The sequence below is a fragment of the Gouania willdenowi genome, chromosome 20 (assembly GCF_900634775.1).
Source record: "Gouania willdenowi chromosome 20, fGouWil2.1, whole genome shotgun sequence".
In the NCBI taxonomy this organism is placed as follows: domain Eukaryota; kingdom Metazoa; phylum Chordata; class Actinopteri; order Blenniiformes; family Gobiesocidae; genus Gouania; species Gouania willdenowi.
This window is the reverse complement of record NC_041063.1, coordinates 23,344,296-23,369,590: the sequence shown is the minus strand read 5'-3', so window position 1 is coordinate 23,369,590 and position 25,295 is coordinate 23,344,296. Positions and strand designations below refer to the sequence as shown.

The window sequence follows — 25,295 nt, the reverse complement described above, 5'->3', positions numbered from 1 at the left end:
TTAGTCATAATTATGAGATATTAAGTCATCATTTAGAGATAGTATTGCATTATTAACTTGTGCAATACTAAGTAATGATTATGAGATACTAAGTCATAAATAATATCTAATATTTGTATTTAGAATTATGAGATCGTATCTCTGAATTATGAGATAACATCAAGATTTTTTTTTCTATTAGTGTTTAACTTCTTTTTCTGGTGGGAATAGCATGAGCATCCATCTGAATCTTAGATAACTAGGTTACCAAATCAGTAAGTGCACTACACACACACATAGTACACACACATGGTGCACACCATGAACATGGACTAAACCCCCTTATGGATATGGTATGTTTCCCCAAGGGTTTGGATTCAATCCAGGAGAGGAATCCATCTGCCACACACACACACACACACACACACACACACACACACACACACACACACACACACACACACACACACAAAGGGAAATAAAAGGGGGAGGGAAGTGTCCCAGTCGTCTTTAATCGGATTAGTGGACTATAGGTGAACAGGCTGCTGTCTCTATCCGCTCTGTGTGGAACCGAAAGTGTGCGTAACGGTAGTTTCCCAGCTTCGCTCTTTATATTTTCAATTTATGTTGTTTCCATGCTTTCAGATGACGGAGGCTTCTACTATAAACAGGTTTTCTTAACTCGGATTAACGCAGATGATCCTATGGTTGGATTTATTCCTCATGATGCGCAGACTTTTTGAATGGCAGTGTAGTTCTTATTTTGATTCTAACAATAGTGTAGTCTGATCTCTGATGTGTGCGCTGGGCTCCGGGCTTAGATGGTTCTGATCACGGACGACAGGGATGGAGGAGGCGCCTCGTCGGTCCGGGTCAAACAGCTCCACAAGCCGCCAAAAGGACAGATCCAACCCACCATAACCGAGGAGCCGCTGTCCCACTGCGACGAAGAGGACTACCACGGCTCGTGTGAGGAGGAGGATGAAGAAGAGGAGGAGGATGAAGATGACTTTGAGGAAGTTGACTTTGAGGACTTGGCCGATTGTCGGAGCATCGCGTCCGACGACTCTTTCTATCCTCCAGATGACGCGTTCGCGGACTCGGAGCGCACGCCGTCCCCGCAGAGCCCGGAGCCGCTGTCCTTCTTCCAGGCGTGCTGCAGCAACAACGCCGCGATAGTCCGGATCATGATCCGACATGGGCTGAAGGAGGAGGACGTGAACGAGGCTGACAAGAACAACAGGGTAAGGCACACGTGGGGGACACTTTTACGCATTTGGAGACTTGCGTAAAACTTAATGTGACAGCTTTGTTTACATGCTTTTGCAGATGACAGATATCATGGGCAACTATTTGGGTAATTTTGTTGTTTGTCTCTTTCTTGTGCCTAATATGATAAGACACAACATTATTTTGGTCCTATGTGGACATTTATGGATGTCTTTATTATTCTATTTTTAAAACACACACACACACACACACACACACACACACACACACACACACACACACACACTTTTCAATCAAATAAATTCTTTTTTATTTTATTTTTTGCACTTTAGCATGTTTTTTTCTTTGATTGGAAATATTTATTTTTGATTGAAGTAAACTTTTTTATTACATTGTTTTTTTTATTATTATAATTATTATTATTATTATTATTATTATTATTATTATTATTATTATACCTCCACAGACATTCAGATTGTTGGCACAGCAGGAAAAAAAAAAAAAAAAAGAACTCTTCACACAGTAGAAATAAGTCAAATTCATGAATGAAATAAAGAAAGAAAACATAGTTCTTCCCAATACAATTAAGTCAGCTGTTTGGATACTTCAAATAAGTTTAAACTACACAAATGTATAAAATATTGTATAATATAACAATAAAGTTTGAGTGTTTTTTAACCTTTGGGGTCGTGACCCCATGTAGGGTCGCCGAAATGTTGAGTAATTGGTCAAAAATAATAAAAAATTAATAAATATATTATTTTTCAAATAAACACATCACACACAATATCAAACATCTGTATTTTATACTTAAACTTTTTCAAAAATAAATCTTGTTCAAATAAAATTCATAGTACACTTTAACAAACATGATCATGTGATATTAAAATGAGGTCATGACCAGAAAAAGGTTGGAAACCTCTGGTCTAAGTTGTCTGTTCATTACAAGCATGTAATGGTCTACCTGTGTATTTAGGGTGAACATGTGTATTGTGAAATACTATAAATACTCCGATAAACCAACCTGGCAACATCCATATCTCTACCTATATCCATCCACCCATATTCTCCCGCTTATCTTTACCTTTTTGTTTTATTTATTTATCACACAGGATGTTGCACACATAGTCAACACATAAGTCACAGGAAAAAGTTGGATACAAATTAAAAAAATGTTTTACAATTCATTAATGAAATGATGGGAGAGTGGAATAACTATAAGATATATTTAACTGTAATTATATACCTCATTAAATAACCAAATATCTCTGTTCATGTTGCAGAAGAGACAGAAAATATGACTTTACATATTTACAATTAGATGTAATTATCCTCGTGTAAATTTAACACAAGGAAACTAGAAAAGACAAAGGTTATCTGGGTCCTGACCTATAGAAACACTGTGATTTATTGTATAAAAAAACACTCACATTGATTGAATCCAAATGGTCATTGTTCAGATTTGTTTAGAAATAAGATATATGAGACACATCAGGTGGTGCAAAGCTTACACACCATCATGTCTCCTTTTCACTCCTAAACTTGTTTCTTTAATTATTTTTTATTTGTGACAGGCCTCATTTTCACGACATCGTGCAAACTAAAGCTCATTAAAAACAGAGGAGTCTCTCTCATGTTTTAAACACTCCATCCTTTGTGCATGTGTGTTGCACAAACTGCTATACTTGTTGTGTTGATGCAAGTATGTGTTTTACTGCTTTTGCTTCAATTTGTAGGGAGAGTGTGTGGTGGTGAAACAGATTAAATAGCAAACCACGAGCCCTGGAGCAATCACAGCAGTGTTGTTAATGACACGGGACGCTTTTTAAATGTCATGAATTCCACAATGTTTGCTGCATCTGGGCCTGATATGTCGACACAACTGTATTATAGCAGGCAATCACAGCGATTTATACTGAACATTGTGCAATTTTTTGATTCTTTAAAACTGTGAAAACCTTTTTTACTCTCGACCAAACTGTTTCATTTTGTAGTGTGGCTTGTTTAGGGGAAGGACTGAGTTAACGCACTCAGTAATCCATTTAAATTTGCATTTTATCCTGTATTTTAATACAAAATTAGATATGAAATATATATATTGATATCGTAATCTTCTATATCGCCAAAATAGAAAACTCAACATATCTTGAATCTCGATATATTGCCCAGCCCTAAAAACAGGTAAAAGGAAGGGATTCCAGTGAATCTGCATCAGGGTCAAATCTCACTGATTCATGTCGACAGAAATGCTGCGTTGTGTCTTTTAAAACACTAAAGCAACTTACATAATATCAGCCTAGGGTCAGGATGTGTGCATATAGAATGTGTCCGTGGGGTTGTGCAGACATTAGGGACACAATGCAGGTTTGACAGGAAACACGTCCTGAAGCAGATGTCAACATCCTCTTATAGCAGAACACTTGGAACAGTAGCGTGTGAGGGACAATGAAAAACAAAGGCGGCTGCTGCTGTTTCCTGTCAGGGTCATCAGCAGCACTCCAGAGGTGATAATGAGAGCAAACATCATCATACATAACAGTAAATGCAGTGAAAGTGTCAATATTGCATTTTTAAACAAGTACTGATAGTACATTCCAGCAAGATTTTTTTGTCTTCTTTTTGAATACTATGTTAAAATGTTATTTATTAGGACAACTGTTACTTAGGTAGTCTACTTTAATCTTCTGACATTTTTCGACTGTCTACTGCCAGTCTTTGTCAAAAGCGTCTTCTGATCGCTTTGTTGTTTCCTTTGAAGTTTCCTTGAATTCTGCAAAGTAATTCCAGCAACAAAAAAAAAAAAAATCCTTCCTTTTGAATAGTTTTTTAAGGTTTAATTTATTCAGACAACTGTTACTTGGAAATCCACTTTGATCTCCTAACATTTTTCCACTGTCAACTGCCAATCTTCATCAGAGGCATCTGCTGATCACTTTGATATGTTCTATTCCTAAGTAATGGTTATCTGAATAAATGAAACTTTAACATACTATTAAAAAAAAGACAAAAACAAATTTGTCGAAATTACTACGTGGAAGTCAAGGAAACTTCAAAGGAAACATCAAAGCGATCAGACTGGCAGTTGACAGTCGAAAAATGTGATGAGATAAAAGTAGACTCCCTAAGTAAAAGTTATCTGAATAAATTAAACCATAACACATTATTAAAAACTAATCTTGCCGCAATTACTACGCAGAGGTCAAGAAAACTTCAAAGGAAACTTAAAAGGAAACAACAAAGCGATCAGCAGACGCCTCTGATGAAGACTGGCAGTTGACAGTCGAAACAGGAGATAAAATTGTATTTCCTAAGTAACAGTTGTCTGAATAAATGAAACGTTATGATACTGTTTAAAAAGAAATGTGGATGTTTGCTTGCAAACTAAATAGGTCCTAAAATAGGTCATGTACATTTTCTACCATTACTCATCAAAAGAGACAACTTTTATTTTTTTATGCTCTATGATTATTGACGTCAATCAAGTGAAAAAGGAAAATAGTGTGAGATCTATGTCTGCTGGGTGTTTGCTGTCAAACAGCATGTGCTTTACTGTCAATAACCAAATTATAATATCTGTGTTCCCAGGCACAGTTGACCCAATATTACACAACTGATAAATTCACACACCCCTGCACAACCCTCACGTACACAGACTTAGACACCGATGGGTAACTCACGGGTCAATGAGCCAAAATCAGGTGACAAACGAATACAGTGACCGTGCATATGACTGCATCAATGCCAACACACATTCACATTACGTCACATGGACTGAAAGCGAGCAGCTGGCACACGCACACATCGCCAAACAGACTATGATGCACAGGCAGATATAGAAATGTGTTGCTGCAAGTATGACGCTGCTAACAAGTGGAAAAATCAAAGTGTCTGTCAGTCATCAGCATCTGATTTTGTACGGCCATGTGAAAACTCAGCTGCAAACAGAGCCAGCCTAACAGCGGCTTTATTGACAGAACCACAGAGCAGGATGACTGTGTTACTGTGTGTCACTGGTGCTTCTGGTGTTTGTGATTGAGGCCGGTCTAGGAAAGGACACAAACATTTTTTATAAAATGCATTTCGTTTCTGCCGACTGCAAAGCCTATATTTAGCTGCGTTTCCATTACCTTTGGAGATGTGCAAAATCTAAATAGCGTTAAAAAAAAAAAAAAACTAGTAATGGAAACACCTGAATTTCCAAAAAACACTCAAATATCACAAAAAAGTTTTTATGCTTCCATGAGGAGGTTTTTCAGATGTTTCCACAGTGACATGTATCGCAAAAGCGCAATGGAAACATGTAGTCACAGAACATGACGTACCTGGTCACATGACCACTTCTTTCCGAGAAAACATGGCGCAGTACGTGTAGACCAGTGGTTCTTAGACTTTTTTGGGGTGTTCCCCACTTTGAATGAAGGTGAAGTTTCAAGCACCACCTCCTGCGCCCATTATACCCCAAATAATCCACTTTCAATGTCTAATTCTAAACCCGAATCGGCTATCACGTTAAAATAAATAACAATCAGTAACTCATCATAGCACCGTCGTCTTGGTTATACCACCAATAAATACACAAATTACACATACATAATGGAGTACAGTATTGGAAAATACTACAATTTGTTTGCATGTTTGAGTAAAGTTGCAGAGCTAACAGAAAGACCATGACTGTGTTCAAAATTATGCATATTATGCACTACAAACTCAATGAGTATATACTGTCTACTACAGTATATACTATAAGTATGATTAGTATGATGACCGTTCCCACTGAAGTATACTTCCAAGTTTCCCAAGATGCATTTGGAACCTACAATGACAAAAACCTGAAACACACTGAGGCTAAATATCTCTGTTGATTCTGAAAAAAATTCTGAAAACATTTTAAAGTGACCAAGTAGAATATCAAATGTGCACATTAAACTCACGGAAACACATTTAATGCCGACATTTTGGAGATTTTGGGAGACCCTCCATTGTGCTACTGACAAAACCTCTGGTTAATTTCAAAATAAGAGCCCTATTTACAAAAGGGTTCAAAAACCAATGGAAGACAAGAAAAGATGCTTTTATTTTGAAAAGGGGATGTTTCACTCTTAGCTTGAAGCTGGTCCATAGACGCAATGCATCATGGGGCGGTTGAGTATGACTTGTGTGCAGGTATTTCTCATGTACTCAATCTTTCCATACTATCTAATGTGAGCGCTCTACATACTTTTGTAGTTTTGACGTCAGACCAATAGAATAGAATAGAATAGAATAGAATAGAATAGAATACTCTTTTATTGGTTGCCAGGGGGATTTCACCTTTGAAGCAACATAATAATACAAGAGCAGACAGTAGAAACCAAAACCAATATTTACATAGATAATAGTGCAAAAAATGTAGAGTTGTAGGTCAGACATGAATTACAAGAAAAAAACAACAACAAAAAACAACAAAACAGAAACAATCACCAGCAAAAAACAAAAAAAACAATGTTTTGTTTGTTTATTTATTTTTTTGAGCTACATAAAAAAAAACACATTTTATGTACAATACATAACATGTATTTAAAGGAGAAAGTGCTCATAAGGAGTAGGCACAAGTTCAAGGAACTTATAGGTGCCTACCTCTCCTTCACAAAATAACATTTTAAACTTCACATTTGGTTTTTCAATATATGAAAATATTATACAGACATATACAGTGCATTTTTTTTAATCGTTTATGTTCGTTTGTAACAAAAGTAATGGAAAAGATGAACCAGAATATTTAGTTTTTTAGCGTTGTTCGTTTGTAACAAAAGTAATGTGCAAATGACACTCAATATTATTATTATTATTAATAATAATAATAATAATCAGTAATATTTTGGTTCAACTGTAGTACACTTTATGCCTTCTCTGTGTGAGTGAACTTGTAATTGAATGGTTGTTGACTTGATTCCCTGCTATAGACAGCAGGGCTGTGTGAGGTTAGTGAAAGGCGTCTTGTGCCTCCGTCCTAACCACAGCGAGCCTTTGACACAGAATAATCCCTGTGTGCTGCACAGTGGCTGCACACTACTGCTGCTCCTCAGCAAGGTGTCAAATACTGAGCAGGAATGTGGCACTAATGAGCTTCTATACACTGTAGGTCTACGTATAGCAGCTCCCATGTGTGTGTCAATGAATTGTGTAGTTCACAGTGAGCATTGTGTTATTTTATCTGGATGCAGTGTAACATTAACTGTAGATACACAATGTCTTCCCTCCCCCCCTCCCCCTACCCCCTCCCTCGTCCTTCTGACTGATAAGGCTAAACCTTTCTATTCCTAGCTCTGGATATTCCCCAGATTACTCAGTGTGTCTATGTGTCTGTGTCTTTGTGTCTGTGGGGCTAATAATATATCAAAACCCGAATTATGCATTTTTGTCTCCTGACTGCAAATTAAAGTTTGTATGGAGACAACATTTTAACACATTATATTAATCTGGCCTACTGTATTTGTATTATTTGTCGATGTGTATGGAGGTGGATTTGTGTTTTTATTATTCAATCAAAAAATAAAACATTTCAATCAAAGAAAAAAAGTGTTTTAATGCAATTATTTGGGTCTCAAATATTTGTTTGCATTTGAACACTTTTTCTTTGATTGAATTTAACATTTTTTTTTTTGATTGCAAGGTTTTTTTTTTTTATTTATTTATTGAATAATAAAGACACAAATCTACCTCCATAGATGTGATCACAAAAATGTAGTTGAAATTGTCCCATGGTGGGTACATTTGGATTCAGTGAAATTTCATTACTGTTGTAAATATCTTTTTTGCAGCTTTTGCACACTCTGATTTATTTTTATTTATTTTTTTTGCACTCCTTATTGCATTTGCAATGACAAATAGAGTTCTGCTCTTCTGTTCTAGAATGAGCTGAGCTGTGTGAGTGCATGCTTGTAGACAGAACAGAAAAGTCCCATAAAAAAAACCCAGAGCAGACTGAGATGGCTACAGACACGCTGCAGGGCTTTCCGTTTAAGTACATCCCAGGAAAACTGTGGAGATGGCAGGAATGTGTGTCTGCGTCTGAAAGAGAGAGTCTGAGACAGAAAGGTGAGCGAGGCCTACGTAAATCTGTGCCAGTGAGGGTAAATCTTCTGCAGACAGTCGGACAGCAGCCATCCTGTTGAATATATGAATATATCCACCTTTTTTATTGGTGAAAGTACAGCTGGCTTGTTTTTACTTTATGCCAAAACAGATCAGTTTAAATGCTAATGAAGACGATATATATATATATAGATTTTAAGGTTTATTTGGCTTTTTAATTTCATCATCCTACCCAAAAAAAATCCTTTGTGCTAATAGTAATGTAGTGTGTAGTAATATTATAATGAGTTTTCAGGTAGGGTCAGGGTCAGGGTGGACTGGGTCAAAAATGTATCCCTGGCATTTTGTGTCCAGACCAGCCCACTATCAGCGGATGCCACATAGAAGTTGTTATTAAGTCAGTGATGCTCAACATGTGGCTCTTTATATCGTAATTTTAATTATTATTCTCCCTGAAAACCTTAAAAAGGGGGAAACTTTTTACCTATTTCATTTGACCATTTTGCAACTTCCTTTGTCCCAATTTTGCCCCTTTTCAAAAATTTCTGACACTTTTTTCCGACATTAGCAACCTTTTGCCAATAAATACCAATGATTTTCTATTATCTATTTTTGCAAGTTCTTTTTGACACTTTAATCAAATTTAAAACATTTTTAGCCACTTTTTATCCAAATAATCTAACTTTTGCCCAATTAATACCACTTGTCTCCTTTATTCTCAACATTTTGCCTCTTTTTGCTCCATGTTTTTGCCCTTTTTCACTACTGTTTGCCACATTTTGCTTATTTAAGCTACCTTTTTCCATTACATACCACCTCTTTATTTGCCCATTTTTTTTGGCCATTCTTGACAGCTTTTGCCCTATTTTAGTCACTTTTCACTCTTTTCTTGCCACGTTTTCCCCACTTTTGGACCATTTTTGGCCACCTGTTACCTAGCCTGCCTCCAGTGGTTTGTCAAACACCCCCCCACAAAAAAAAACATAGCGAACCGGACCGGCACACTTTGGGTCGACGGCCCACCGATGGTCAGTCCACCCCGGGTAGGTTTAAGAAAGCAGTCCAATAGTTTTACCATCATTTTTATTTAGAACTGTAGGGTATGACATCCAGATATAGACAAAAACAGTGATCACCATCATCCTTATACAAATCTAAATTAAGGTATTTTGGTACAGTAGCAGAGAAAAAGGAAGACAATATTAATTTAACGATATACACAGAATTAAAAGCCATCAAATTTAACTTTAGTGCACAACCTCAAACTATCAAACAGCGACTGTAACTGTCATAATAACACTTTTAAAAGTGATATGTTTTATGAAGCCTGTTTACTGTGCCTAACATTGCACTGCAGACCTGGTTAATCACATAATCTCAGTATAAAGGTGTTTACTGTACGAGCACATGGCACACAGAACAGCCAATCAGCAGAGACACAAACACTGACGTCCTGAGAACCCAGTTTTACCTCACTATCACTTTAAATAAGTGAACATTTAATTACGTTTAAAAGTATTTAAAATTATAAATGGAATAAGTGAGATAAAAATGTGTCATTATGTGTGTTTTTGTTAGATCTATTGTGTAACTGTTGTCATTTTGTGCATTTTTCTGTCATTTTGGACAATTTTGTTGGCATTTTGTGTCTTTGTTGTACTTTTGTATATGTTGTTGTTTTTGTACTCATTTTATTTTATTAAGTGGTTCTTTAGTGTGTCTTTCTTATCATTTTGTGTACTTTTATTGACATTTTGTGCATTTTCTGTGTTTCTGGAGTTTCGTGTGGTATGTTGGGCTTCATGTAACCTCCAAACTCATGAAATACAATTTTGCATATACACTATTATGGTCCATGTATGCATCTATACTGTCTTATTGATACACATCTGTCTAATGAATGCAGTGGATGTATGAATGATAAACACATGGATGATCACATGATCTGTGTAAACCTGTCCTGGCTTCTGCTTGTTTGTCTTGGCTGAAGAAGTGTGTGCCTTCGCTTCCGGAAAGCTCACAACTTTTATAGGAGTTTTCCAGTCACGCACACACATGGAGCCACACACTGACTACACATCGGTCCACACACACACACACGTACAAAAGGGTACCTATGCTAACACGAACAAACGCAAAACACATCCGCGCTAAAGTCTACAAACACCATCAAAGAGTTAGAGATCTGGATCTATAGGGAGCTTGTTTTTCTGATAATGTTTAAAGTCTCCCAATGAAAAAACAACATGTTTTATTACAGATATTACTTTTGGAAGATGTGCAGAGGCGGTGTGGACTGTGCATTATATTTATGTTTATTTCCAAATGTTAGCTTTTTAGCCTCGCTTCCTTTCCTTTTCAGTGGTTCTCAAACTTTTTTGTATCAAGTATCACCTTTGTCCAACTAAACCTCAGATTGCTCAGAATTATATGAAAAAATAACTATAGAGCATAATGATGGAATAAATGAGTGATAAAGACACATTTTGTAAATAAGTGGAAGAAACAGTATTTATTGCCTCCTGAAATCATTTATGTCTATAGATTTTATCATTTATGGTCATCTCTCACCTGGTGTGGGACCAAGACTGACATTTCTGTCATATTTTGTGTGTTCTTTGTGTCATTTTGTTGTTGTTTTTCTGTTCTTTCTGTTATTGAGTATATTTTTTGATTATTTTCTGCGTTTTGTTGTTGTTTTTGTGTGTTGTTGGTATTATAAAAAATGTTTTCACTCAGTGTGTGTTCTTTGTGTCATTTTGTGTATTTTATTGTTGCTTCTCTTTTCTTTAGTATACTTTTCTCTTATTTTTTGTGTTTTTGTTGTAATTTTTGTGTGTTGTTGATATTATTTAAATTATTCTTTCCCTGTGTGTGCTTTTGGTGTAATTTTGTTTATTTTGTTGTTGTTTTTTCTATTCTTTTTATTATTCAGTATAGTTTTCTCTTATTTTGTGCGCTTTTGTTATCGTTTCTGTGTGTTGTTGGTATTATTTAAATTATTATATCTCAGTGTGTGTGTTTTTGATTGGTTCTTATATCTTTTTGTAGGTTTATCTGTTATTTTTTATGTATTTTGTAGTGATTTTGTGTATTTTGCTCTCATTTATGTGTGTCTTCGTTGTCGTTTTGTGTGTTGCTGGTAATAGTAAGTATTTTTCTTTTTTAGTGCACGAGTTTTTAGTGTCACTCTGTGTATTTTGTTGTCGTTTGTCTGTTCTTTGTATCATTTAGTATATTTTTCTCTTATTTTGTGTTTTTTTGTTGTAGTTTTTGTGTGTTGTTGGTATTATTTAAATTATTCTTTCCCCGTGTGTGTTTTTGGTGTAATTTTGTGTATTTTGTTGTTGTTTTTTCCGTTCTTTTTATTATTCAGTATATTTTTCTCTTATTTTGTGTGCTTTTGTTGTGATTTTAGCGTGTTGTTGGTATTATTTAAATTATTCTATTTCAATGTGTGTGTTTTTGGTTGTTTCTTATGTCATTTTGTATGTTTCTCTGTTATTTTTTTGTGTATTTTGTAGTGATTTTGTGTATTTGTCTCTCATTTTGTGGGTTGCTGGTAATAGTTTTTTAGTGCATGAGTTTTTAGTGTCACTTTGTGTATTTTGTTGTCGTTTGTTCTTTTTATCATTCAGTATATTTTTCTCTTATTTAGTGTTTTTACTGTTGTTTTGTGCGTTGCTGATAATATTTAGTATGATTATCGTTTTTAACTGAAAATAAACATTATAAAACCCCATATTTTTAATGCTTTCTCTCCCACGTACCCCCATTTGAGAAACACTGTTTTAGGTGATTCCCTCTCACGCCTCTGAGCGATCTTTTTTAACTTCTTCCTGTGATGTCACAGATTGGGCTTTTGGTCGCTTGTTACCAAGGATTTGTCGACGTGGTCATTTCGCTGGCTCAGTGTCCATACCTGGATGTCAACTGGCAGGACAGCGAGGGGAATACGGCCCTCATTACTGCTGCACAAGCAGGTAACACACACACACACACACACAAACACACTTCTGAGAGAAGCATGGCCTGTTATCACGTCTAAAATATGAGTGTTAAGTTAACTTTGTCTCTTTGTTCTTTAAGGCCACATAACAATCACCAACTACCTGTTGAACTACTACTCTGGGCTGGACATTGAAAGGAGAAACTGTCACGGCTTCACAGCGTTGATGAAAGCTGCCATGCAGGGCAGGGTGGACTGTGTGCGCTCGCTTATGATGGCAGGTAAAGAAAGAGAAGAAGAGTCCACGACAACCAAAGGATTTATCAGAAACTAGCTTCAGAAATTGGTGGTGGAGAGGATGAAATCGCATAATTGGATCGTGTTGTTGGACACTTCATCTTATCAAAGCTGCTGGAGACAATCATTTTTCTATTGATAAAGACATAGTTTAGGCCTCATCATGGAAGCCCATTCCCACCAGTAAAAAAAACCCACAAAAAGTTCAATAATAATACAAATCTCAAGTTATAATTAAGAGATACTAAGTCATAATTATGAGATACTATTATTCAGCTACTTATTATAACACTATAATTAAGAGGCTTGAGATAGTATCTCATAATTATGAGATAGCATAAATAATTCATACTTAAATATGAGATGTCAAGTCATAATTATGAGATACAAAGTCATAATTATGAGATACAAAGTCATAATTATGAGATACAAAGTCATAATTATGATATACTATTATTATGCTGCTTATTATGACACTATAATTATGATACTTGAGATAGTATCTCATAATTATGAGATAGCATAATTAATTAATCCTTAAATATGAGATGCCAAGTCATAATTATGAGATACTAAGTCATAATAATGACAAGTCTTAATTATAGTATGCTATTATTATGCTGCTTATTATGATACTATAATTATGAGATATGAGAGTATATTTATGAGATAGCATAATTAATCATTACTTAGTATCTCATAATTAAGAGATAGCATCTCACAAGTATGACTTATTGTCTCATAAATAGATTTTGTATTTACTATTTATTTTATTTTATTTTTTACCTAATAGATCAATAAATCAAATAATTTGCTCAAAAAAAGATGTAAGAGGTTGAAATTTTAGCTTGAAAGAGATTATTGGAAAAAAAGATAAAGATAACCTTTATTAGTCCCACAAAGGGGAAATTTGCAGAGTTTCAGCAGCAGATAAAAAGGAAGATATATATATATATACATGGGCCTTTAACGTAATGTTTCCTGCATTGCATTGTGGGATGTGGAGTCCCGTAAACAGATGCATAGATGTGTTTTTGCTACATTCTTTACTGTGATTTATTGTGTTTGCACATTGCTGGTGTTTTCACAGACTGAAAGTTACGGCAAAACAATGTTTATTTGGGGGCTTACACGGAAAGATGGGCAATGTAATTTCTCGCAGAGTGAGGTGATATCCTGTGGAATACTGAGAACAAAGTAGAACAAAAATGAAGTCAAGTGAATCACTTTCATCCTTGTCTGGCACAAGAAATCACGGGAAGAATGAAGTAAAATCCCTTCTATGCATCAATCTACGGGACTTCACATCCCACAATGCAGAGCGTGAAGCTTTTCTGACAATGTCAGTAAGAGAATGTTTACAGTAGAGACCCAAAAATATTTTCAAAGTCAATTTCAACCTTTACCCCCCCCCCCCACCTAGCGTCCAAAGAAAACTGGAGATAGGCACCAGCAGACCCTCTCGATCCTGAAAAGGAGCAAACGGGTTGTAAAATGGATGGATGGTTGTATCTATGAGACCTACACTATGTCTCCACCACCTTTAAAGTTTCCTCTATCTCTTTTGTAGGAGCTTCTCTTGATGCCAGAGACTATGGCCGCCACCTGACTGCCAGGGAGTGGGCTGTGTTTACGGGACGTTATGAAACTGCCTGGGTGATGACACGGATAATGGAACGGCCCTGCCCTATTCAGTACTGTGATAAATACAGGTAAAACACTACATTCTACAACCAATATGTTTTCTCAAAATAGCGATATTCGATATAAATCTAGAATTTTAAATTAAATGAAGTCTGACCAGAAAGACAATTCAGGGTTAAATTTGCCGATACAAAATGCCACTCAGACACATTTATTAACAAACGGCTGCAGAATATGCGCCACGTTTGGCTTTTTTTTTCCTTTAAGGGACAGCACGTGTGAGTGAGTTCTCTAGTGTGGCTTGTTTAGTGGAGGGTCTGTTTTAGGACACACTGAGAAATCCATCAAACTGTGTTTTTCATGCTGTTCTAAGATGTAGCAAAAGCAGCGACTCCTAAAACATGTATTTTAATACAAAATAAGTTACAGAAAATATATATATATATGTATCAATATAGGTGATATTGTCATTTTCTATATCGCCAAAATGGAAAACTTGATATATCTCATAGTTGTAACTATTATGTAACCTTGATGTTTTTTTTCTGGAGTAGGAGATTTAGCAAAGCAGCTCTGTGGCACGATAGAGCCTCCTCCGTGTTTTACATTATTTAATTAAGTTTTCATTGTTGTAAAACAGAAAATTACTCTTACAAAATATTGGATTCCATTCTCCTTCTTTGTGTTTTCTTTAAAATTATTATTTATGGATTGAATGAATGGAATTCAGAGAACAATATTTGTTCTTAAGAACCACTTATTGACTTTGTTGACACTCGTTCTTCCAGTTTTGAGTGGCCACCTTTGGCTTCACTCGTGGTTAAAGCCCAGGAGCCTCGTGGGTGTCTAAAGCGCCTCTCGGACACCATGAGGACCATCTTTAACATTGCCAATGTCACCAACCCCGAGGATGAAGGCGTTATCGACCACATGGTTTCCATCACAACTGCCATGAGGTGCCCTGTCATAGCCCTCGCCTGCCATACGGTGAGTAGTTCAGTTACCCCACAAAAACCTGCACATTTGAGTTTATTTTGCATTTCACATAAACACAATGACTCAAAACATAAAAATGACAACAAAGACAGACACAACAACCACTTAAACAAAAATGAGTACAAAAACATTACAGAATAGCTACAAAAGCACAAACAAAAAAAGAATACAGAAAGTAACCCCACAAATGCAAATCAACAACATAAATGCACAAAATGACAACAAGAACACAATAAATAACAAAAACACACATAATGACTCAAAAAACACAAAAATGACTGCAAACTGACAAAACAACAAAACCACAGAAAAAAAAGACAAAACCCTACCTACTGATATTTGCTATTGGCTGAGAACAAGATCATGACATTTTGGGACCATCTTGCACCACAAACAAGCACTGTTAGCCCCACCCCTTTTATGAAAAAGTAGGACCTGTGGGCTCTACAGTCTGTGGTGACTAGCTAGTTCACGTAGCATAGATTGTTCATGAGAGATTTTATAGTATAGACTGGGCGTGTCTTAACTGCTCCAGGAGCCCCGCCCATAATCAAGGCATTTCTTTTTATTTTCCTTCCAGTGGCAGGTCAGGAGAAAGCAGGGGTTTAGTTATTCTTTAAGCTACAGTATATGTTACTGTGATTTTCAGAACAGTAACATGTAACAAGAGTGAAGTCTGACTACTGTTGGTTTTGTTTCAGGTGTGTCCTGATAGTCCTCCATGTTTGGGCAAACGACGCGTCGCCGTCCCAGAAATCATCCGCCAGCAGCGCGCCAAAGAGCTCCGCTGCATCAATCCTGACAGGATGAACAGTCATCTCAAACTCTTCCAGAACTCTCGGGTCACAGTGGTGGCTAAGAACTCTACAGGCCGACGAGCCAGTCTTCAAATGCATGGCGTAGTTCCACGACAAAGGAGCTCCAGTCTGGATTTGTTGGTCTGTAGCGAAGCACTGGAGCTGAGGAGAACCAGTCTGCTGCCTCTGCACATGGTGCTCAGACGGAGCAGCGTCAGGCCGGGATTCACAATCCCAAAGGTGAGGGTGTCAAAAGCCCCCACTCCCACTTATGAACCGGAGAGGATTCGCAGAAAGAGCACCGTCAATGACGGAGGGAAAGAGCTGCTGCAGATCCCCAAGTGGCGGTATAAGGAGCTAAAAGAGGAACGGAAGAAAGCTGAGGAAGCTGAGAGGAGGCGGCTCGAGGCTGTCACTAAGAGACATCTCGCTGCAGGGAAACAGAAATAATTACCTCATAGGATGTAACGTACTGTACACTCACTCATCGTTGCACAAAAACCTGGATTGGCCTTGAAGGTGGATCTTTAGGAATAGGAATTCAATTCTTTGGATTTTTCAGCCCTTTGTTGCCTTTATAGATCAATCATGGACAACGAAATTTAGTTTTATTGATAAAAAACAACAAATAGCTGCATCTCTGCTAACTATGTGCAGCAAGTGAACACACAGGGGACTTCACGACAACATACTACAATGTGTGTTCTACAATTTAGATCAGTGTTGCCAAGTTAGCAACTTTTTCATTAAAAACAACTCGCAAAACATTGAGTGACTTTTCCCCCTTTGCCCCCCTTGTATGTCCAGCGTAGGTAGGCCAGGGCTGCACAAGATTATTTTGATCATTATTGCAATCACAATTATTTATCATATTAGGGAAACATGTGTTTTTAATACACTACTTTTAAACAAACAATAGGTTTGCAGTGCAAAATTAAGCTTTACAATATAATTATATATATATATTTTTTTTTTTTACTGAACCCAATAATTAAAAATGTACCAATGTCTAACTGAATAAATAGGTATTTTTCATCTAAAAATTGTTGATGATCAGGTTAATTTAAACGTAGCAACTAAAATTGTGATCACGATTAAAATTTGTGCTGCCCTATAACGTAGGCTAGTGTACTTTCTATTTTATCATCCCTTCTGATCTTCAAATGACACTACTTTCTCTGCCTTAGACAAACACGGCATTGTCAAGTGACTTTTAACAACTTACGGCAACTTTTCCTACAAAGGAATTGGCTGAACTTATTCAGGTTAGCATAGCATAAACACTGCTGTACAACTTTAAGTGGTTAAGGTACAGCTGCTGGTGCTGGAAATGTAGCACAAAACATGTCTCTTTTTAAGCTAATAGTAATTAAAATGTGATACAAGATAAAAAGCATTAAAAGAATATTATTGTCCAATTTGCAAGCTTAAATATTGTTGATAGAACTGCTGCCATTGATTAGCTACTTAGCTAAAGCAGCTGTTTCTGCCACAATGCCATCAAAAATAGGCTCATTATCATATTATTTCACGTATGCTGCAGATAGTCCACATTTCTAAATGGCTGCACTGTCCCTGTGAAAGCTGATCAAAAGAAATGGATAATTCTTTTGTCAAAAAAGCTAAACGTTGTTCGTGATTGATTAATTATTGGAGGCAAAAGTAAAGTGAAGGCGTATTTTCTAAAGAATTTGGGTTTTTTTGCCCAGGATGAAGTCAGCAGCAATGTTCTTAAAAAAAGGTGGAATGAAAGTCTATCTTAGCTTTTCTATGCTCAGTTTTCCAAGAGGATAAGTGTGTCCTTTATGCTGTCTACCCTCAGATGATTTAATACTTGAAATGTTTTTAGATTATTTATTTTTTCAAATATTTATTGCTTTTTATTTGGATGCCCCCGTCAGTGCTTTTAACATTTAGGGTGCACTTGTGTTTTTGTTGTGCGTGGGATTACACTGGAGCTGAAGACTAAATAAGGGAGAAAATATCTAAATATTTGCTAAATGTCATCAGAATATTCAGTGAAGCCTTTCTGAATGCAATGAACACATTTTGTAAAGAGTATAAACGACTGCTTTTTTGAGTCGATTTTGCTTTTGACCTCAGAAATGAAAAACCCTGAATGTATTTTGGATGTTACTACTTACCTGTGTAACATGAGCCTTCTTACGCTTTGGATTTTTTTTTTCATGCAATTTATGTCTTCGATTCTTCAGACTTCGGATCCAAATTCAAAAGTATGGAAATGCCTGAATGCATTGCTTAATGCAAGAATTGGGATGTATGAGAGTTTTGTGTACGAATGAACTTAATAAAAACTCCTGCAACTGGTGAATGTAGCGGTTTGTCTAACAACTTATTTAAAACCATGAAGAAGTTTCACATTAAGGCACAATAATACTTTTTGATTTTGGGGCAAATTCATTTAAAATGTACTGATAGGAGTTTAAACCTCTGGTTGTCTGCATGGACATTCTGTAACATATGCACTCTCAGATTACATAATTAAAAAACAGCTAACCCATTTCTGTCAGGTTTGCTTAAAAGATTAAAAGAATCCCAAATTATGGAGCACTGAGTGATCGAGAGCAGCTTTGTCTGGAATTCCAAGAGCACAATTTCACGCTCCTTAGTCATAGTGGCGATTGCAGCCTAAGCGCCATCAGAGAGCGTGTGTTTCATATACATGGTGATGAGTTGCTAAAGGGTTACAAGGGCACTACTTCGCTTCTTCAAACTCCATTGACCTCAGAGTGGCATGTGCTGAGACATTTGGGGAGAGGAGACAAACTGCACATTAACTTCCCTGGACAGGCTGCGTATGTCTTCCAAGGTTTACCGCCCATTAATTGGAACGACACTGATCAGTCATACAGTTACAACCTCATGCTTAAAATCACATTGGACGCCTTTGATGATGGGGCATCCTTGGGGGAGAACATGTTTTTTCAACCATACAACAGATGCTGGGTTAAACTTTGATCAGGGTCGCAGAGGCAACATCCTCAGTATAGAGGCCCAGATGGTCCTCTACCAAACCACTTCAGAGAGTACCTCCGGGCGGGATCCCAAGGCCCTCCAAGGCCAGCAGAGAGACTCTGGTGACACAGTTGTAAACCTTTTTCAAATCCACAAAACACACATAGACTGGTTGGGCAAACTCCAATGCTCCCCTAGAACCCCTGAGAGGGTGTAGAACTGGTCCAACGTTCCACTACCAGGACAAAAACTGCTTTACTCCCCTTAGATCTGAGGTTCTCCAACCGACCAGACTCTCCTCTCCAGCACATTTTACCAGAGAGGCTGAAGAGTGTGATCCATTTTTAGTTGAAACAAATCCTCTGGTCCCCTCTTCTTAATAGCTGGGACCACCACTCCCATTTGTCACTCTTCCTCCAATTTCAAAGCAATGTTGCAGAGACATAGCCTTGTTTCACAATCTCTACGATTTCTATCACTTTTCTGGTTCCTCAATTGAATACTTTTTAGAAAGATTGAGGTATCCATCCCTCACTCCCCATCTCCACTGTGCACAGTATGGGATGAGAGAGTCTCTGCCTCCCTCCCCTGTGGCGTCAGACGCTTTGTAAGAATCTCTTTGGAGCCAATCGATAAGTCTTCCTCCATGGTATCACCAAAAAAACCTCTCACGCCCAAGTTTTTCTTTCAGCAACTTTGACTGCTGCACATCTTTTGGCATAATACCGGTACCTGTTTGTGACTTCCAGAGACCCACAGACCATCCATGCTGTGTAGGCCTCCTTCTCCTGCCGCCAATTAACTTCACCTACGGGTACGGTAATTACCACTATGGATGGTGGTATCCAAAATGCTGATTCAGGATCAATAGTTCTATTGGAGGAGAGTGTTAAAAGTCAGTTTTTCCCCTGCCCTCTGCCCCAACTCAACACCAGGTGTTGATCAGTTGAGTGTCCAGGACAAAGTCAATGATCAACTTTTTGGTGGTTTTATCAGACCTGCTGCCTAATCAGTCCAGGTGCTTGAACTGCTGTAGTCCAGTAACTAAACATTGCTCAGGTTTAGCTTTGGGCAGGTCATATGTCAAGCACGCTCCTCCACTTCCATGCCCCCTCCCACTATCGTTGCCCATGTGAGTGTTGAAGTTCCTGAGTGGGGCACAACCCAGTACCCTCCCAGGGATTCCAAAAAGGGTGAGGACTTTGCACTTCCATTTGGCGCGTAGGCAAAAAGAACAGTGACAATCCGTTTCTTGACCTCAAAGGCACAGGGGAGTAACCCTTTTATTCGCCAAGGTAATCCCCAACGTGCTGACAGGGTCTAGGGGTAGAAAGGGCATTAGGCAGTTAATCTCTTCCACCACTTTAAGACTACAGTACAGGGAGAAAGCAGATCACAGTGTCCTCCTGAAAGATCTGTCCTTAGAGGTTACTGCTCTCATGATAACAGTACACCATATAGCGGTAAAAAAAAAAAAACAAAAAAACATCTGCATGGGTTGCAGGACATGTCTACTGTAGCATCTATCTAAAGGATCAAACCTTCTCCTTGTTTTACTTATTTATCAATGCATATTATTTCCTTGGACCAAGACAACACAAAAGTTGCTCTTTTGCAGATATTCTGGTTTAAATCAGGTATCATCTCTGCAGCAGGAGCAGATACATGAAGTGTATGCGTGAAAATGAGCAGGACAAAACCTATTAACCCTGAATGCATCAGACAATATTTAGGTCATGGTTGCAGCTCCAGCAGCTGTGAGTTTAGATTGTAACCTGAGATTATGAAGCATCACAGGCTTGGTCAGCATTTCCCCCCACCTCCACTGCCTTTCCCACCATGACCCAAATCTTCTGCCATTATTACAGTAGGCCAGAGTAAACAGGACACTGTGCACTGGCTGCCATTATGTCATGCTGTGATGATGTGAACAGGCTGGGATTCACTCAAGTTGACCCGATTTAAGGTTAGTAGTGCTGTCAGAAATCTACCCTACGCCCTCTGCTGGTGGATTTTATATTAACACATAAATTACAGAGGATGAATTAAGCCAATGCAACACAGTGTCTATTTTCAAACATTAATATACATCATGTACAGCAGCAATGGTTGGAAAACAAAATGCTTTTGTTACTGTAATGTCGGGAAAAAAAAGGTGGGACTAAAAAGTGTATACTTCCACTACCTTTCAAACACAAAAAGTATGTGTATGCATTTAGTTAATATATGTAATTATTGTTTTATTTTTATTTTTTTCTGCATCAAATATCTTGTTTGTTGTAATATTGTTTCTTGTATCATTGCATTTGTTTGGAAGAAAACAATAAACAAAATTTTAAAAAAATCAAAATATCATATTGGAATTATAAAACCCCCATAAAAACACCAGGATTTAACTGATATATTCATGTTTTCTGCTTTCAACTTAAATATTCCTTTAAATCAAACAATCTTTTCTATAAAAAATACATACAGTCTCTCTATTTTACAAACATAGGAAGAATTAAATGTGAGCTACTTAGTAGCAGAAGCTATCGGAGAGGTTTTCCCTTTTTTAAAAAAATGTTCCTGAATATTACACTGAGATGAAACTGTGATGCAATCAAGGATTAAGTAGGCCTTCCTTTAATAAATCCCACTTGGAGAAGCCGAGGAGCATGAATAAATGATCAAATCCCTCATTTAAATCAGCATCTGCATGAGTATATGTACAGTCCGTGCACTAAAAATGAACTTTGAATGGAGGAAACTGTTTTACATAATAATTGTTCTCTTTTATAGCACATATGTGATTTAAAGATACTCTAAAAGTAGCTTGGCTTTACTGAAAACACACCTTACCAAATCTTAGAACGGGTGAAGGGGCTACAGATTTTATGAGAGAAAACGAAAAATTTCTACATTATTGTGCCCTAGTTTACACTTCTACACATACAAAAAATCCAAAATATGTAAGAAACTGACAATATCCAAGAAATAAGTGACAGATATCAGTCCCAACAGGATCTTTCCTTTACATTTTCAAGATTTTGTGACCAATTTCGATTTAATTAAGGGAAATATTTTGTTGTAATTTGATGAAAATTGAAGAATTTTGTAAGAATTTTGAGTATTTTCAACAGTTTAACAATAAAAATGAAATCATGCAATATAAGCACCGGGAAAACTGTGAGCCCCTACAAATATTGAGTTTCATTTACACAATGATTCATGTTATTTTTACTTTCTCCTGCAGGCCAAATTAGATGCTCCAAATGGGTGGATTTGGCCCCCAGGCCATGAGTTTGACACTTGTGCCTTAAAATGAAAAAGTAATTACAATGAGATAAGAAACGAAGTTAGTTTTGACAAATTAGGGTTTATATGTCACCATAACCTGGCTTACTTTGGCCCTGCAGCTTTGTCGAAGTGACCCGTGTGGAGTTGTATTTCCTCCCACTGTGCAAACAGTAACATTGGTGGATTTTCTCCATTTGAGAGCTGACAGAAAGGACTGGCCTGAACAAGCTGTGACCAGATCTAATGTTCCAGAGGAGCACATGTCCGACAGCTGCTTCTGTATACCCAGTTTTAATGTTATTAAGTGCTCCTAAAGGAGAGAATGGCTGCAAGCTCAGTCTAATGCGATCGGATCGTAAATGTAGGGGTCTGTTTAAAACGTTTTTATGGCACCAGGAGAAAATGTGCAAATAAAAAAGCCATGGCAGCAATTTTCATAGTGTCACTGACTTTAAACTGAGTCAACAACAGGGCAAAGCTATAAAAATTAAATGGCAACATCTTTATTATATATATTTTATATCACACATTAATTTGTGCTTGAATAAAAACCCATGAAGTAAAAAGCACAGATAATATACTGCATTTTTTGCCTTGAGTAGGTTTTAGTTTCGACGACAGATATTTGACATGGTCTAAATCAGACATAGGCAACTGGCGGCCCAGGGGCCAGATGTGGCACTCTTTCTAACTTTGTGCGGCCACCAAAACAAATCCCCCAAAATTGAATTTCAAGAAGTTGGAAAGAATATAAAGCCCCATCATAATAAACAAAATCACTCCCAAAACACACAAAATAACAGCGAAATGGACAAAATACACATAAACACACAAGAAATAATAAAAAAAAAAACGCAAAATGACAACACAGACAGACACAAGAACCAGTTATCTTAACTGTGTTTTTTGTAGCTGAGAGGTTTTTTCCTGGTTCTGTACTTTGTTCTCCTTTAGGGAATTCAGTTCATGATCTGCTTTTTCCCCCCCTCACCTGTTGTTTTCCCATTTTTTCCCCTAAATACGGGTTGCCTCCAATGCCCTTGGCGACCCACAGTTCTCCTGTTCTTGTCCATTTGTGACTGTTCTTCCATGTTCTCTTTAGACGGGATGATACTGATGTTTGTACAGCTCTTTGTGGTTTTTACCTGTGAAAAGCACTCTATAAATAAAGATTACTTACTAACTTAGATGGCCCTGTGTGAAAAAGTGTTTGCCCCCTAAACCTAATAACTGGTTGGGCCACCCTTCGCGTTCGCGATAACTTGCAATGAGTCTTTTACAACGCAGTGGAGGAATTTTGGTTTAGTCATCTTTGCAGAATTGTTGTAATTCAGCCACATTGGAGAGTTTTCGAGCATGAACCGCTTTTTTAAGGTCATGCCACATCATCTCAATAGGATTGAGGTCAGGACTTTGACTAGGCCACTCGAGAGTCTTCATTTAGTTTTTCTTCAGCCATTCAGACATGGACTTGCTGGTGTGTTTAGGATCATTGTCCTGCTGTAGAACCCAAGTTGGCTTCAGCTTGAGGTCACGAACAGATGGCCAGACATTCTCCTTCAGGATCTTTTGGTAGACAGCAGAATTCATGCTTCCATTTATCACAGCAAGTCTTCCAGGTCCTGAAGCAGCAAAACAGCCCCAGACCATCACACTGCCACCACCATATTTTACTGTTGGTATGATGTTCTTTTTCTGAAATGTAGTGTTAATTTTACACCAGATGTAATGGGACACAGACCTTCCAAAAAAAATCAACTTGTGTCTGGTCAGTCCACATAATATTTTCCCAAAAGTTTTGGGGATCATCAAGATGTTTTCTGGCAAAAATGAGACAAGCCTTAATGTTCTTTTTGCTTAGCAGTGGTTTTCGTCTTGGAACTCTGCGTGCTTCTTATATTCGAACTCCATCAAGGTATTGATAACCTGAAGCCACAAACAGAATTTATTTATTTTATCTTAAACAGTCCCTGACAAAAGCTGTCCCATTTAACTTGGATGGACAGACAGACGGACGGACAAACGGCGCTCAAACCTATATCCCCCTATTCCACTTCGTGGCAGGCAATAATAATGTGGCCTTAAACTGTAAGATTTAAGGCATAAACGCCCTAAAGTAGCCTCCTGCTTACTTTTGAGTTCATTCATCACATTAGTCTCATTGTTGAGTGCTCTGTCCCACCCTTCAGAAATGATTGGCAGCCATCCCAAAACAGCTGCCAACGTAAACAAAGACTTTGCGGTAGATCAGAAAACTGCCAGCTCCAATCAGCAGCATCTCTGCTACCATAAATCCAATCATGTAGATGTCTTTCACGTCCTCCACGGAAAGCATGGACAGACGCGACCTTCCACATATTCCAGGAATCCATCGTGTATCCGGCCGCAAACGTTCCATCCGGACACGCAGGCTCACCCCGGCCCAGGCTTTTTGTTGAAAAAAATTGTTCGATTGCATTGAGACCTGCTGACCAATTCTATAATTTGGGATTTTGGATGAATGCAGAGAGATTCTCCGCTTAGACCCACAAGACAGAAGACAGCAGACAAAACAAGCAGCAGGGGCAAATAGGGAGGAGAGTGGGAGCAAAGAAGAATGCGATCATCTTCGCCGAGTCGTACAAAGTCGTACAATGACAAAATAAATAAACTAACAAAGAATAAACAACATTCTTCCAATTCTTCAGTAGTTTAGGGATACGTCAGTGCAGTCACATCTTAAAACTAGTTATGGTGTTGATATAAACCTTCTCCATGGTCTCCAAAACTTTTCTAATTTTTCATGTTCCAATTTTACAACATGCAGTATGTCAGTTTTTCCATTACACAGATATCTTGTACAATACAGATCCAGTCAGCAATAGTGGAGCCACATTCTGATTTTAAGGACACTTTTCTCCTTCGGCTGCACTTCCCAGTATACAGTATATATATAATATCACTGCTTCTTCTCGTACCTGCTCTCAGTCAGTTTAATGAGCCATGACGAGGAAGGAGTTTTTTAAGTTAAGTTTTTGTGTGTTTCAGTTTCTCTGACAGAGGTCTGCACAAACTTATTGGACTAATGTAAGCTG

At 37.5% G+C, this 25,295-nt stretch overlaps 1 protein-coding gene across 1 annotated transcript; it reads left to right on the top strand.

The window, feature by feature from the left end:
* The first annotated feature begins 502 nt into the window (after window positions 1-502).
* Window positions 503-18,134, top strand: ankrd33ba (ankyrin repeat domain 33ba). Its single transcript, XM_028434823.1, has 6 exons — window positions 503-1,223; window positions 12,137-12,266; window positions 12,373-12,513; window positions 14,100-14,241; window positions 14,962-15,160; window positions 15,871-18,134. Exons 1-6 carry the CDS (start codon window positions 801-803, stop codon window positions 16,414-16,416), a joined length of 1,581 nt encoding a protein of 526 aa, XP_028290624.1. The 5' UTR covers window positions 503-800; the 3' UTR covers window positions 16,417-18,134.
* The last annotated feature ends 7,161 nt before the right edge of the window (window positions 18,135-25,295 follow it).